General features: G+C 31.0%; 1 protein-coding gene across 1 annotated transcript in view; it reads right to left on the reverse strand.

Moving 5' to 3' along the window:
* Positions 1–11,503, reverse strand: part of LOC120091476 (beta-glucosidase 11-like) — a 30,250-nt gene extending 18,747 nt beyond the window's left edge. The window contains exons 1-8 of the mRNA XM_039049519.1: positions 11,386–11,503; positions 11,122–11,289; positions 10,897–10,960; positions 10,408–10,463; positions 1,975–2,050; positions 1,816–1,887; positions 1,625–1,712; positions 687–945 (exon numbers count right to left, since the gene is read on the reverse strand). Coding sequence (XP_038905447.1) covers positions 687–945; positions 1,625–1,712; positions 1,816–1,887; positions 1,975–2,050; positions 10,408–10,463; positions 10,897–10,960; positions 11,122–11,262 — 756 coding nt within the window. The 5' untranslated portion in view covers positions 11,263–11,289; positions 11,386–11,503. The remainder of the gene's footprint in view (positions 1–686; positions 946–1,624; positions 1,713–1,815; positions 1,888–1,974; positions 2,051–10,407; positions 10,464–10,896; positions 10,961–11,121; positions 11,290–11,385) is intronic.
* Between the last annotated feature and the right edge of the window lie 4,210 nt (positions 11,504–15,713).

Raw genomic sequence — 15,713 nt, forward strand, 5'->3', positions numbered from 1 at the left:
AAAACCTAAATTTCAAAAACATAAAACTAAAAACAAAATGGTTACCTAACAAAACCTTAAGTGTCAAATTTTTAAATGAACGAGTTCTTGAAAGTTTAGGAATGACTAGAATAGTTTTACATATATATAATTTAAAGATTAAAATACATTATTTGAAAGTTCAAGGACCATAAAAGATATCAGTTTTAACCTAATAAGTAATAAAATTTCATTTATAAATTCCCAATGAAGAAAAAAAAAATTAAAAACACCCGTGGTCCATAAACTTTCACAAAAGTAAAAATATAGTCTTTGAACTTTAGTTGGTAACAATTTAGTCCCTGTACTTTCAATTTTTTTAACAATTTAGTCCTTGAACTTTGATAAATAACAACTTGATCCCTATACTTTATAATTTGTAATATGATTTAGTTCCTATCGTGAAAAATATTATTAAGATCGAATGAAATTTCTTAACACATATAAATGGATAACTAATCAAAAATCAAATTTATTTATAAATTGTAAAAAACTAAGTCATCATATAATAAAATAAGACACTTATTTACTTCAAATGAACTAAATTGTCATAAATTTGAAAATATAGAGATTAAGTCGTTACTAACTAAACATTAGAGACTAAATTGTTCTTCCGTAAAAATTTAACCTAGCTAACAAAAAGAGAAGCAATTGGAAGAAAAAATTACCTTGTAGTTTTTGTTATAGAAAGTTGCAGCTGATGCATGAGCCAATAGACAATGATGGAGAACCAAATAAGGCTCAGTAGAGGAGTTTCCTTTAGAGCATTTTCTTGTTCCAAATGGAGGTGAACATCGATTAGGTGGCACAAACCCCAAGTCATATCCTCCCATTGCAAACACATTAGCTTCATTTATAGTTGTCCAATGCAACACCCTATCTCCAAATTCTCTAAAACATACTTCTGCATATGCTTTGAAATCTTCTCTACATTCATCACATTGTTGAAAATATGTCAAAAACTTATGTATGTATGTATATATATATTAGCCAACTCGAACATAAAAAATCAATAGTTTGAATTCTTACTCCTACGTGTTCGTATATTTCATAAATTATTATAGTTGGTCAACCACCATAATGTGACTGATAGTCTTGAACTGTTATTATTATGAGACCATCAAAATTTCAAATCTACATCCAATACGGTTATTGAAAAACAATCACGTTTTAAATTATATTTAGATTTTTACTTAATAATTATTTTAAATTAGAATGAGTATTTTGTGAAAAAGTAAAGTCAAAAGTATAAATCTTGAAACCTAAAGATCGAATTAAAACATAACTCAAACCTCAAGAATAAAATATCGTAACCTTTTGAAACTTAGAGACTAAATTAAAATCAAACTCAAAATTTAAAAATCGAAAATGTAACATTTTAAAACTTGAAAACCAAATAAAACTTATGAAACCAAAGAGATATTTTTCCAAAATTAAGAAAGTATTATATGTGGTTAGCCACCACAATGAGGTTGTCAATCTGCAAAAGTATCTTAAATAATGATATTATAAGTCAAAGCAAAATTTCAAATCTACATGTCACATTTTGTCTGTCATTGAATAATATATTTCTATATAAAGGTGTAGGGAATATAGCTAGTCTTACATAATCTTTGGACTGACCCATCCCCCATATTCATCTTCAAGTGCTTGTGGGAGATCAAAGTTGTGCAATGTTACATGGGGTTGAATTCCTATTCAATAAGAAGATCACAACATAAATCAGCACAAGAATAAGAAGTTTATACAAAATATTTGTAAGCAACTTTATGATTGATAAAATTGCCAACTAACAACCATGGCTAATTAGTTCATTGATGAGATTGTTGTAGTATTCTAAGCCCTTTGGATTTATGGATCCTCTTCCATCTGAAAAACAAAACAAAAATGTGGAGTCAATTCTCTCTTCTTTTTTCTTTTAATAATGTAGAGAAAGACTAATGGTATATATTTTACTTGGAATAAGTCTTGACCATGAGATGGAAAATCTATAAGCATCAAGTCCAACATCCACCATCAATTTCACATCTTCCTACGTTAACAAACATGATTAACTTAAAAGCTAATCAAGTAGATGAACCAAGCTTAGGCTAAGAAATTAATTAACATAATGAAGTTTTCAACTCTTACTATAAAAAAAATAAGGTTAAAAAACATTGGGCAATTGTTTTAAAATGACAAATTGTTGAAAATATTTTCAAGTATAACAAAATGTCACTGTCTATTAGTGATAAACCACGATAGACTTCTATCACTCAGTCTAAACCACGATAGACTTTTATCACTCAGTCTATCACAGTCTATCATGATAAAAAAGTGACATTTTGTTATATTTGTAAATAAATTGGTTCACTTTTTATTTATTTGAAAATAGGCCAAAAACATTTCTACTTCTTAAACTTCCATGAAATAACAATTTAGTCCAAACTTGAGTATGTAACGATTTGATCCTTCTACTTCAAAGCTTATAACAATTTATTTCAAGCATTTTAAAATTTGTCATTTTAATCCATGTCATAAAAAATATCATTAAAATCAAGTTTTAATTTTTATCATGTAACGACTCACTTAGTCTTTGTAAGTTAGTTTATCTATCTACATACATTAGAAAACTTATTTAAATCTTGACAATAATTTTTACAAGAGCTAAATTAATTTGTTACAAATTTTATGTACAAAGACTAAATAGTTGTTGAATAAGAAGTTCCAAGTTAGAAACAATTGTGACATTATTTTAAATTAATGACAAAGTTCCATATTATTAATGTTGGGACAATTATAAATTAACATGCGTCCACAAAGTTAAATTAAGTAAAAAAGTTCGACAAATTTAAATATGTCATGGGTCTCCTTTATAATCACGCCTGATCGCACCAATTGGCATGATCAAATTATATATATGACGATTAAACCCAATATTAAGTGCTAATTTAATTAACCCAAAGCCTTAATTAGTCTAAGTTCTTCAAAAATAAATTGAGTTAAAGCTCAAGTAAATCTAAACACGTTAAAGTAATTGGACCCAAAGTCTGGATCATTTGGTGCAGACAAGCCTAGTTAGGTCTAAAAGGATGGGCCCAAATATACAATCAAGTTCAAGTCTATATAAAATCGGTTGACAGCTTTATAAATAGAGGAACTATCTATATTTTGGAATGGAAGAAGATTGGTGAACAAGACTTGTGGCATCCTTTATTCCACTGTGTATCTGATTATTGAAACAATCTGAATTCAAACAATATCAAGTCTTAGAGGACTTAAGACATCACAACCTGAGAAGGATTTCTTTAATTTAGGGTGTACCTAAATCAGAACAGTAAAGATCGTTCACTGCAATAAGGAAAGATGACATCATAGAGAGGGAGTCTCTATATTGAGGAGTGCTAAAATGTTTTACACTAATAGTAACATAATTAGAGGGAGCCTAAGTTGTTCAAAGAAGGAGTCTCACATCTAGGGAGCCTAGGTAGTCAGTAAGTCAAGCTCTGAGTGAGTCACTATAGTAGATCGTACTTTGCAGATAAGTACTACATCGTAAATGCTTGATATTTTAATATATCAGTGGATTATCTTTCCTGGACACATTACCCCCCAAACGTAGGTGGCTTCACCGAACTGGGTTACCAAGTTTTGTGTGTTTATTCTTAATTCTCTCTTTACTATTCCTTGGTTGTTATAGTTTGTGATTATGGTATTCATTTAACATCTGCATTCAAAGTGACGAGTCATCCAGTTTTTCATTTGGTATCAGAGGCGGTTACCTTTACTTCAGGTATATCGATCATAGATGGAATCAAGGAAGGTAGTCTCATGACTCGTCCTCCTGTGCTAGATGGGATGAATTACTCTTACTGAAAGTCGGAATGACTGCATTCTTGAAGTCAATTGATAGTAAATCCTGGAAGACAGTTGTAACTGGATGGTCCCATACAATCATAAAAGGTGATGACGGTAAATAGATTTTGGAGCCTAAAATCCATATTTAATGGAGTTGATCTATTCTGCTTGATCAACACATGCACTTCAACTAAAGAAGCATGGGAGATCTCATCTCTTGCTCATGAAGGAATTTCAAAAGTTAAAATGTCTAGACTGCAATTGTTGGCTTCAAAGTTTGAAAATCTAAAAGTGCATGAAGATGAGACCATTGTTGAATTCAATGTTTGTTTGCTAGATATTGTAAATTAATCATTTGCCCTGGAAGAGAAACTATCTGAAGAAAAACTAATCAGAAAAGTGCTTAGGTTCTTGCCTAAAAAATTTGATATGAAAGTAATTGCAATCGAGGAAACTCAAGATATATCCCCCATGAAAGTTGATGGGTTGTCTGCATCGTCGTTTACCTTTAAAATGTCTCCGAAATGTTAGCCAAAAAAGAAGAACAAGGGTGTGGCACTACAATTCTCTTGTTATGACAAGCATGATGATACTTACAGAGAGTCTGAAGAATCTTTAGCTGACTCCATATCTTTATTCTCTAAACAATTTAATCGAGTTCTTAAATGTTTTGAGAAGATATTAGGAAACTATGGTTCTTAGAACACTAAGTCTAAAGGAATGTTCCCCTCAAAACAATTTAAAATTCAAAGTACTAAAAAGGATGCAAACGAATCAGAAACCACCGATAACCAACAAAAGATCCTTTAAGTGTAGAGAATGTGAAGGCCATGGCCATTTTCAAGCTAAGTGCCCAAATTTCCTGAAGAAACAAAACATAAGTTATGTTTGAACTTTCTCTAATGATGATTTTGACGAAAAAAGTGACTCTGGGGAAGATGTCAAGGTGCTTGTTAGTAACATCTCATCTAATACCACCTTGTATGAGAACTCTGAGTATGATATCTATGTAAAAAGTGATAACTGTGATATTTCACAATAATTTTCCGATCCATCTTATCAAGCTCTCTTCAATAGATGGTAAGATTATTTGAAAGTTCTCAATATGTGGAAGGAAAGAATTGAGTCACTGATGGTTGACAATCACAAACTTATGTCCACTATTATTGTCTTGAAACGTGAGCTAACTCAGACCTGACTTGATTAAAGGTACTAGTGAAGGTACTATTTTTAAAAATGTGCCTGAAAATTTTGTTGATGTGTCTACGACACCCATTCCCCTTAGGGTAGAGATAGAACATGTTGAGAATGTTGAAACAAGGGACCATGTCTCAGAAGAAATGGGAAAATGTTGATGTGAGTAAGAATAATGTATTTGATGATGACATACCTGCCTCTAATGATCATGATAAAGAGAATGAGTCTAATTTAGATGCTGATATCCCTTTATTTGAAATTGCATCCAAGAAAAATGAGAATGTTACCAATGTTGTCACTACATCCTCTAAAACATCAGATTCTATCTCTTATCAGTATGATTCTGAAGATACCTATGCTTCTTCGAAAGACTAGGGTTTAAAAAGTTCATATGATGATGGTGACTCTATTCCAGTTCGGGTCATTTGAGCCTTTGTTAATTCTAAATGGAAGAAACTAGGCTCTTCAAATCCTGCTACCTCAAATATAATGTGGCATATGTTCCTTTAGATGTGTCTCTTTTCATATTGAGATAGGAGAGAGTATGTGGAAATACGTGGTTAAAAGGAACATTGTTTATGAAAATGAATTATCTTATAAAACTCAATAATGCTTCAAGCTTGTGGATCTCTGATAACTTGTAAAAATACAAGTTATTATAGTCTTTTATTTAGAATAATTGGGGAAATTGAAAGGAAAATTCAATAACTTAAAATGAAAATCATATAAATAAACAAAATTTGCATTCATGTTTTTTCAAAACTCATTTTCCTGAAAATTATAAATTTAACACCTTCGAACGATGGGATTTCTATGGAAAGAAGTAAAAGTTGGTCAAGGAACAAAAGTTGCTGCTAAGAAAGCATAAGAGCTAGATTAGTTTCAAATCTTGCATGCATAGAAGCATCAGGTGATGAAAAGAATCATGCAACGAAAAAGTGAGAAACAACAAACACATAGGTGGTGGACATGAAATCAAGATGCAAGTTAATAACCGATTTTGACTCAATCGCAACAAAACCTATGAACCAATGACGCGAGTATTCGGCACAACAAGACATGGTATTTAATGTATGGTGTCAGATCATCATTGGAAAGAGGCTGAGAAGCTTCTCTTTGATGCATATAAATAGGCAAATAAGTTCAAGTGAAAAGAGACGTCAAAAGACTAGTCCAAAACTCGGCCCAAATTTTTCCATGCATTCCATTTTATTCAACCTGTCAAGCTTTTCTTTGAAGAGTTCTAAGTGAGAACTTAGACTTCTTCTCTAAAAAGTGAGAGAGCTTTATCACCTTCACAACAATGACTTAGAAACAACCAAAAATAGAGCCAAAGAAAGCAAGAGATTACAACTGGCAGCTTGAAACATTTCTTTCTTTACATTTTATCTTATTGCTCATCCATTTCAGTTTGTATTAAGATATTAAGATTGAGAACTCATTAATTCTTAATATAAATATGACTTCCATTCATTCCCATCTATCCATGCGTTCTTATCTTTCCATTATGAATAACTAAATTCCAATGGGTTGAGGAGAATGATCTACATTTTCATAAATGTGCATAAGTAAAAGTTCATCTTGTTTTATGCATGTTTAATCTATTACTTGAATCTATTTGACAAATTGATTTAAGTAGGAATAATCAACTATTTAAGAGAGTAAGTGACTGTGAAAATCGTTAAACAAGGAAATAAATAGCTTGAGATATAAAGTTAGTCTTTTATTTAAAATCAACTTGATCATGTGTCTTAGAAATAAGATAAATGTGACTTAGATGCTGAGAGGTTAGCTTTTCATTTTAAAAAGTTGAGAACATGAATGCCTACTTATGCATCATTTAAGAGAATGTTAGTGAATCTTTTTAACCCTAACTTATCAATTGTTTTCTTTTCCATCACTTCAATGCAAGTTGTTTATATTGTAATTGCAACCACCATCCACGTAACAAGATTCATCATTCATCGCATCACATCCATCACACGCCTTTCATCACACCTATGTTATACACCTTCACCACCAATCATTATTGCACTTCTTTGTCATTAGTTAGTAGTAATTTCAGTATACAAACATTCATCCACGCATCAATTGATGTTCATCGCATAAAATCATTCTTCGAGTCCAAACATATCTTTAGTTTAAGTCCCTGCATTCGACCCTGGCTCACCAGGAAACCTTATTTAAACTTATACTTGGGTTCAGATAAGGAAAACTTATGTTAATTCATGCATTTCGTCAATTCATTCATTAAAGGCACGGTTTAAGGCTAATTGTTCGATCATTTAACACTAGCATATATGAAACACGAAAATCTAATTCTCAAAGCTCAACTTGACAGGACTGTACTGAATTTGGGTCCATTCTATCCTCAGATTATGTGGGAATTCATCATCAACTTGTCTTCAAAGTTTGACAATCCCAATAGTCCTAATTTCCAGAAAGTTCATATGCGAAAACACCAATTTATCTTTTCTACTGATCTTATAAATAAATATCTCAATCAAATAGTTCCTGCTGATGTAGCTTAACAATGTCCGTCAATGAAGGAGTCGGTGTTTGAATTAACAAGTGGGACACAGTCCTCGTGGTCGAGGAAAGGACAGTTGCCAACTGCCATTTTAAGTGTCAAATATGCCAACTTCACAAGGTTGGGATTCTAAGTGTCTGTCAATGAGGGAGTTGGTGTTTGAATTAACAGGTGGGACAAAGTCCTCATGGTCGAGGAAGGGACAATTTCCAACTGCCATTTTAAGTGTCAAATATGCCATACTTCACAAGGTTGGGATCTTCAATTGGTGTCTGTTCTCCCATAAGTCTAGCCTTTCTCTTTCTCTCGCCACCTTGTTGTATTAGATTGGAACTGTAGTACAATTCAAATACGAAAACTTTTTGTTTAATCAAATCAAGCACCACATTGGGTCTCAAGCTTTGAAGCTGCCTATTAGCTATCCTCAGTTAATTTGTGGTATCTTGATTGCTGAAAACCTGGCTTGATTATAGTTGATAAGCCTGTTGGTCCTACTCCTCTCATTTCGACCAACCTCAAATTTATGCAAAGTCATCATTTTTGACCTTGATGCTCTTTCGAAACATCCAATGTTGTTGGCCTTAATCAGACCTAATTGAATCTCCATCTAGGAGCCATGTTCTGTATCTTCTATCTAATGAATTCAAGGATATTGCAAGTTTGATGCAAAAACTTTAGGAGCGCAAAACGACTGCTGATAATATGTTGCAAATGATGCGCGTGACATTAGCTAAGTCTGGTGGGGCGTCTTCTTCTCAATAACAAGACTATTTTTTTAAGCCAAAAAGTGGCAGAAAGTTGTAGTTTGTAGCAGTGGCAGTTGGTAGTGTCTGTGTTGATGCTAGTGTTTCTGTTTTGTTTTTCTTATCTGGCTGTTATGATTTGTGTTGGTTTTTATTGAACTGTTGCTACACCTTCTTTTGACTTTTTTTAGACATTTCTACATTTCTACTTATTGTTCCAGTTCTTGTTCAAACTCACCATTACTTCTTAATGATATCTCTCTTTGTTGATTCGATTCTATCTTAAAAATGTTTTACCCAAAAGGGGAGTTTGTTAGAGTCGCATTATTGGCTAAATATTTTGTTTAAGGTTTTTTTCTCCATGATGGTGTAGTTGTTACACGAGATGTTATGAAATACTTTTCTTATGCGGAGAGCCCTTCGAAATGGGTGTATCTTTTATTGTCTCTCCGGTGATCGTGTGTTGCCTTATTTGATTCTTTCCTCAAAATTATTGTCTACATGGTTATTTCCTTAATTGGAATATTCTAAAAAATTGTTTTATATGCCACTTACATTTTGTGAAAGAAGAAGATTTAGGTCAAAAATATTTTCCATATTTTGTAAGCTTTTTATTGCTAGCTTGGTGAGGTGCTAGGGTTGCCAGTTTCTACTCGAATATTCTTGAAGTAATTTGTGTCGTGTGGTTGTAATCGGAATATACTTGGTGAACAAGATTTGTGAGCATTATTTTGTATCTTTTATTCCGTTGTGTATCTGATTATTGAAGCAGACTGTATTCAAGTAATATCAAGTCTTATGGGGAGCCTAAGACATCACAACGCAAGAAGAATTTCTCCAACTTAGGGTGTACCTAAGTTAGAACAATGAAAATTGTTCACTACAATAAGGAAAGATAACATCAGAGAGAGGGAGTCTCTACACTAAGGAGTGTCGAAGTGTTTTACATTAATAGTAACACTCAAGGGGAGCCTAAATTGTTTAGAAAGAGAGTCTCACATGTAAAGGAAGCCTAGGTTGTCAATAAGTCAAGCTCTGTGTAAGTCACTGTAGTAAATCGTAGCTCAAGTACTACGTTGTAAATGCTTGATTTACTAGATTATCTTTTTTGGGCACACTGCTCCCGAGACGTAGGTGGTTTCACTGAATTGGATTACCAAGTTCTGTGTATTCATTCTTAATTCTCTCTTTATTATTCCTTAGTTATTACAATTGGTGATTGTGCTATGCATTTAACATCTGCATTCAAAATGACGAGTCTTCCAATTTTTCAAAAAGATTGAAGAAGCTTCAAAAGACTCAGAGGACTCAAGATTCTATAGACCTTGAAGATTATAGCTTCATTGAATACTGAAATCCTTCTAAAGAGTTGAAGACTTTGAAGAACTCCAATGAGGCAAAAATTCCTGAAGAGTTTGAATGTTAGGGCTTCCTTGGAAATTCAAGTCTCCTTCTTGAAGACTCCAAGAAGATTGGAGACTTCGAAGAACAATGATTCATTCTTCCGAAGAGTTGAAGACTTTTAAGGACTCCAAGAAGACGAAGAACTTCATGAAAACTTCAAAAATTAAAGTTTACTTGAAGAAATCCTTTTGAAGAGTTCAAGACTCCAAGAAGATAGAACACTTTTTGAAGACACTTTGAAGACAAAATCCCTTTTAAGATCTAACAACTTGATGACTTAGTAGAAGATTCTCAGTAAGCTAATAACTCTAATACCTTCAAGAAGCTACAAACTGATCATGAAAACCTTCGTCGATCTATAAGATAAAAACTTTTAACAAACAACAAATTGAATAACCTTTAATAAGCTAAAAGTCAGACTTCAACAAGCCCTCCAATCAAATATATGTCTAAAAGAAAGAATCATTATTGTACTACACTTAAACAAAACCAATACAAATTATTATTTCATTCCAAAAATTAAATTTTTCCAAAAAAAAAAAAAAAAAATACAAATGGTTACATATGAAATTTTAAAAACTAAATTATTATAAAATGAAAGCATGTAGACTAAATTGTTACAAAAATAAAAGTACGGAAACTCAATCACTTCATAGACCAAAACTCAAATATACATACCTTATATTTGTGGTATTCATCACATGCTACATCACCATTTCCTCCTGGTCCATCTCCTACCATATATTTAAACCAAAGTTTGTTCCTAATGACTTCATTCATCACTCAAAAGAATAATAATAATAATAACGAAACAAATCTCAATTACTTAGGTTTTATTTGGTAACCATTTCGTTTTTTGTTTTTTACTTTTGAAAAATTAAATCTATTTTCTCTTTATTTCTTACCAGAATTTGTATTTTTCCTAAATACAGTAGTTGAATTTTTAGGCAAATTCCAAAAACAAAATCAAAATTTTAAAAGTAATATTTTTAGTTTTCAAATTTTGGCTTGGTTTTTTGAACTGTTGGTAAAAAAATAAAAAACAAATAAAAAAATTTAGAGGTAAAAGTAATGTTTATCGATTTAATTTTTAAAAATAAAAAATAAAAAATAAAATAATTATCGGACGTTACCATAAAGCTGAAACGATGAAATTGACAAACATACCAGAGTGAGCAAAAGTATCCCAAATGCTTGGTGTCCTACCATCTTCCTTTGCTGCTCCCTCCACCTTTTACATACTTTTGAATACTTCAATTTCTAAACCATCTCTCTATCTCAATCCAAAACAAAATAAACTAAAATCTCTCCTATAACCCGTTTTCAAGTTTCTATCGTCAAAAATTTATAAACATTATTTGTACATAATTTGAAAAAAAAAAAAAAAGTTACCTGATAAGCCGTAGTGCCAGATCCAAAAACAAAACTGGGTGGAAAATCATTTCTACTATAATCATAAGTAACAGCAACAGCTCCTAAACTTGAATTTAAGAGCAACAATAATAAGCCAATCACGAGACCCAAATATGACATGTTTTTCCCCCTCTTTCTTTTTGGGTTCTGAAGATCAAAACAAAGAAGAATTCTTCAAAGCCTGATAGTTTACATAACAAAATGAAGAGTTTAAGTCAAAATTACAAAGATAAGAGAGCTCACAGAAGCTAATTAAAAGGGCGATGGCTTCAATTCCAGAACAAAAGCTCTCTGTTTCTTCTGATATCAATGCCACACTTTTTCTTCCTTTTTTTTATTAATTATTCCACCGTCATTAAAGTATGAAAAGTCTAGTTTTCACACTGTAGAATAGAAAAATAAAAAAATATATAGCTGATTATAAGAATTTTTTAATGGATGTCTCATGCCCTAATAGTTTTTTAAATTTGACTGGCTTTTTCGAGAGATTGCTTTCTAACCTTTTGTTGATGTCGTCAAGCTTTTTTTTAGATTACTTTCTTTCTTTTTCGGTCTTTTGATTTATTTGGTATTTGGAAAAAACTATGAGGCGTCTATTTATTATTGTCATTGTCATCAAAATACAAAGAAAGGAACGTGGTTGTTACAAAAGACAAAAATACAAAGAAATTATCTAGAGAAAAATCAGAATTGAGAGAGAAGAAGAAACAAAAATATGAAAGTGCATACCACTTATTTTTGTGCATCTCATAAAATTGTTCGATCATAATTTTTTATATGATAAATTATTTTTACTTGATTTTTAAATAATATAATTTAATTTTTATAAAGATTGGAATACATAAAGCATGGTGCATTCTCAAATATTGCTCAAAACATATTAGAAAAGGAAAGATTGAAAATTATTATAATTTTATTTTTTATTAAAATCAAGGTCACATCTTTCTCTAATTTTTTACATCATTCTATGAAATTACTCGTGATTACATTGGGAATGACATTGTTTGGTCGTTTACTACCATCGTTGAATTTAAAACCTTATCTTTATAATTTGAAAGTATTATTTTTAAAATAATGGGCTCCTTTCGATGATAATGGGCTTCAGTAATTACTTTAGTCTCGTGGTTTTGGGGTTAATTGAAAATTATTTGTATTTAAAAAAGATAAAAAAAAAATTTTAAAAAAAAAGAGCCAAACAATTTTGGTAAAACGAGCTCTTTATTTATTTATTTGTTTTATTGGAATGTGATTTTAGGAGAGTTTGGCTCACCAACAGAATAAGTTAAGTTGATAAAAATTAATAGTCCAATGTTTAGTCTACCAATTTTAAATATTGGTAGAGTTGAGAGTTGGTTTTTTTACCAACACACTTGGCTCTCCCTCCCTTCAACGTTTTCATTGACTTCAATTGTCGGCCAACGTTGACGATTACACCACTACCACACTCCAACATTCAATTGTAATGACCACCTTGACATGACCAACTCCGACAACCACTTTCGACGACAACTCCTGCAAAAACCACCCCCAATGATCCACACAATTGACATCCACCTAAAGCAACTAACTCCAGTGAAGATCACCTCCAATGATCAACTTCGGCGACAACTACATCTGGCGACCAACTCCGATGATCACCTTGAGTGACCAATTCCAACAACCATCTTAGTCGTTCATCTCTAATGACCAACTCAACCGATCATATACTAAAGGGAAAAAGAATTAGAAAAACGATTAGAAAAAGTGTTTTTAAATACAAATTTAAAATTATTAGTTAGTAATTTGATATTGAGGGATTGTCTGAGGATAATCGGGTCATCCTTATAGGCTTACTTTTCACAAATATCCAAAAATATTTTTATGAACGTTCAACTTAAACGTTCCACGGTCAATACGATATGTTGTAGAATTGTGGATTATATAAATAATAGTATTTGTTTACGTTCAATTCAATAGTTACATTAGAAAATTGTGGAATATATTTTTATTTATTGAATTCACATCTCAAAAGAGTGTTAAGAATTTAAGAAAGTTTTGTGTAGTTGAATGGTTGAACAAAAAGTTAAGAAAAACAGAAAAAAAAAATAATAGTATCAAAAAAATGATAATTACAAACAAAAAAAAAACTCATAAAATATATTTTTTAGTTATAGAAAATAGCATCAGATATTTATAACTTAACATAAGTTAACTCTACACCAGAAACACAGATTAAACTATCTTAACTCAACTTTGCACCCTAAATACAGATAATTATTGCCACACTATGGATGGAAAAATTCCCTGCAGGAGGTTTGGGTCCCCAACCTGATCGGGAGGGGGAATCTCTAGTTTGACCGGGTACGGGGGTCAAATCGAGGATTTAAATTGGGTCCCAGATCGGAGATGGGGAGGGGATTCCGGCCTCATCCCAAGATCCCGAACCCGCCCTGTCCCTACCCTCACTCCATCCCAAGATCTCGAACCTGCCTTGTCCCTGCCCTCACTCTATCCCAAGATCTCGAACCCGCCTTGTCCCTGCCCTCACCCCAAATTATTTTAAATATAATATGTAAACTACTAAAACAGTAGCTTCATCAACTGTTTTAGTTATTTTTTCTATTTAATAAATAAATTTAGTTTTTATTAAATTTATAATTAAAAGCATTACAATATTTTTTTAATTATTAATTTAAACAAATATATGTAACAATGATACTAATTTCTTATATAAAATTTACTATTTTAATGTATATACTAAGTTTAGTTAATTTTAAATAATAAAATAAAAAACGAGAATTTTTCCTCACATGATCAAATTCTCGAACGGGATTCATCGACTCCAACCTTGATCTTCCAAAATGGAAAATTGGGTGGGAACGGGGATTAAAAATCCCTATGAGGATGAGGAGGGAAGAGTGCATCTCTATCCCGCCTCGGCCCCGTTGTCATCCCTATACTACACCCTCTAAATACAAATAATTGTCATCAACATAGACAATTGTTATCAATACAGACAATTACAACTTAATTCAACATAACTCTACACGTCAAACTCAACTTGAGCCATGCTCATTTTGACAATATTTTTTATTTTTTATTTGTTGAAGAGAGGCATTCTTAATCTTTTTTCAAATTTTTATTGTCGTTGTTAATAATGTAAATGACGGTTGCTATCCAAAAAAATGTCACTTTTGCAAAAGATATTGAATGTAACACAACGAAGATCAAGACTCCATAGCCTGAAGTCACACAACCAAAGGAAACTAACAAAATGTGTCCATCTTATTCTACATGAAGACACCTTTTTTCTTTTTTTTTGGTTCTTCCAATTTGTTTTTAATGCATTTTGTTTTAGATAAATAGGTGTTGGGTGGGCTGCACCTTTGTGTAGCTCACCTAGTCACTCAATCAAAATTGAAATTTTTTTTTAAAAAAAAAAATTGGATTATTTATTTTCGATATAGGTGCAGTTTAGGTTACATCTAATTATTAATTTTTTTAAGGCAAATATCAATTTTAAACTTTGGAGTTGTATCAATTTAAACTTTAAACTAAGAATTATATCAATTTAAACCTTGAGGAGTTGTATTAATTTTAACTCTGAAGAGTTGTATCAATTTAAACCTCAAATTAATAATTGTATCAATTTAGACCCTGAACTTTCATAATTATATCAATTTAAGTCTTGAACTTTCATAAATATATCAATTGAAACCCTGAACTTTCATAAGTATATCTAAATAAACATAATGGAGGGTTTCAATTGATACAGTTATGAAAATTCAGGGTTTAAATTGATACACTGATAAAATTTCAGGGTCTAAATTGATACAATTATTAGTTTAAGGTTTAAATTGATACAATTCCCAAAATTTAGGTTTTAAATTGATACCATTATAAATTTATGATATAAATTGATACAACACCCAAAATTCAGGAGTATAAATTTATATTTACCTTTATTTTTATTATCATCAGTGTTATTTTTTTTCCCAAGTTTGATTAAATTTTTAGAGTTAGATTTGAAATAATACTTTGTTTTATTTAATGTATTTCTTTGTTTTATGGGTGTTTCTTTATTTTCTATTGTTTTCTTTAGAAATATTTTCTATTGTTTTCTAATTCATGCCTTTTTTATTCATTTTGTTAACCTGTATTTATTTTTTATTTTTTATTTTTTAACCCCATTTTTTTATTATTTTAAAATTTTTATAGTTAAATTTGAAACTAATACTTCTTTTATTAAATTTAATGCATTTTCCAAAGTGAGTCTATCTCAACTGATAGTAGTCGAGAGATTCTACTCCATGTTTGTCAAAACAGAAAATTTTAATGCATTGTTTCAATTTGTGGTTGATTATTTTTAAAATTAATAGGCACTCATCATGCTTTTTTCTTTTTTTTACTTTTTTTCTTTTTTTTTTTTTTTTTTTTTTATCGCCATATATAAATTGAACGCATTTGCTCTATCTGATCCCACCCCCAAATTTAGAGACAAATATATTTCAAGTTTACTGTTAAAACAAAATTTTCTCAATATTATTTTGAGTTTATTTATTTTATATGTTCGTTTGATTAGTTAGTTTTTC

Source organism: Benincasa hispida, chromosome 11 (genome assembly GCF_009727055.1).
Source record: "Benincasa hispida cultivar B227 chromosome 11, ASM972705v1, whole genome shotgun sequence".
NCBI classification, from domain to species: Eukaryota; Viridiplantae; Streptophyta; class Magnoliopsida; order Cucurbitales; family Cucurbitaceae; genus Benincasa; species Benincasa hispida.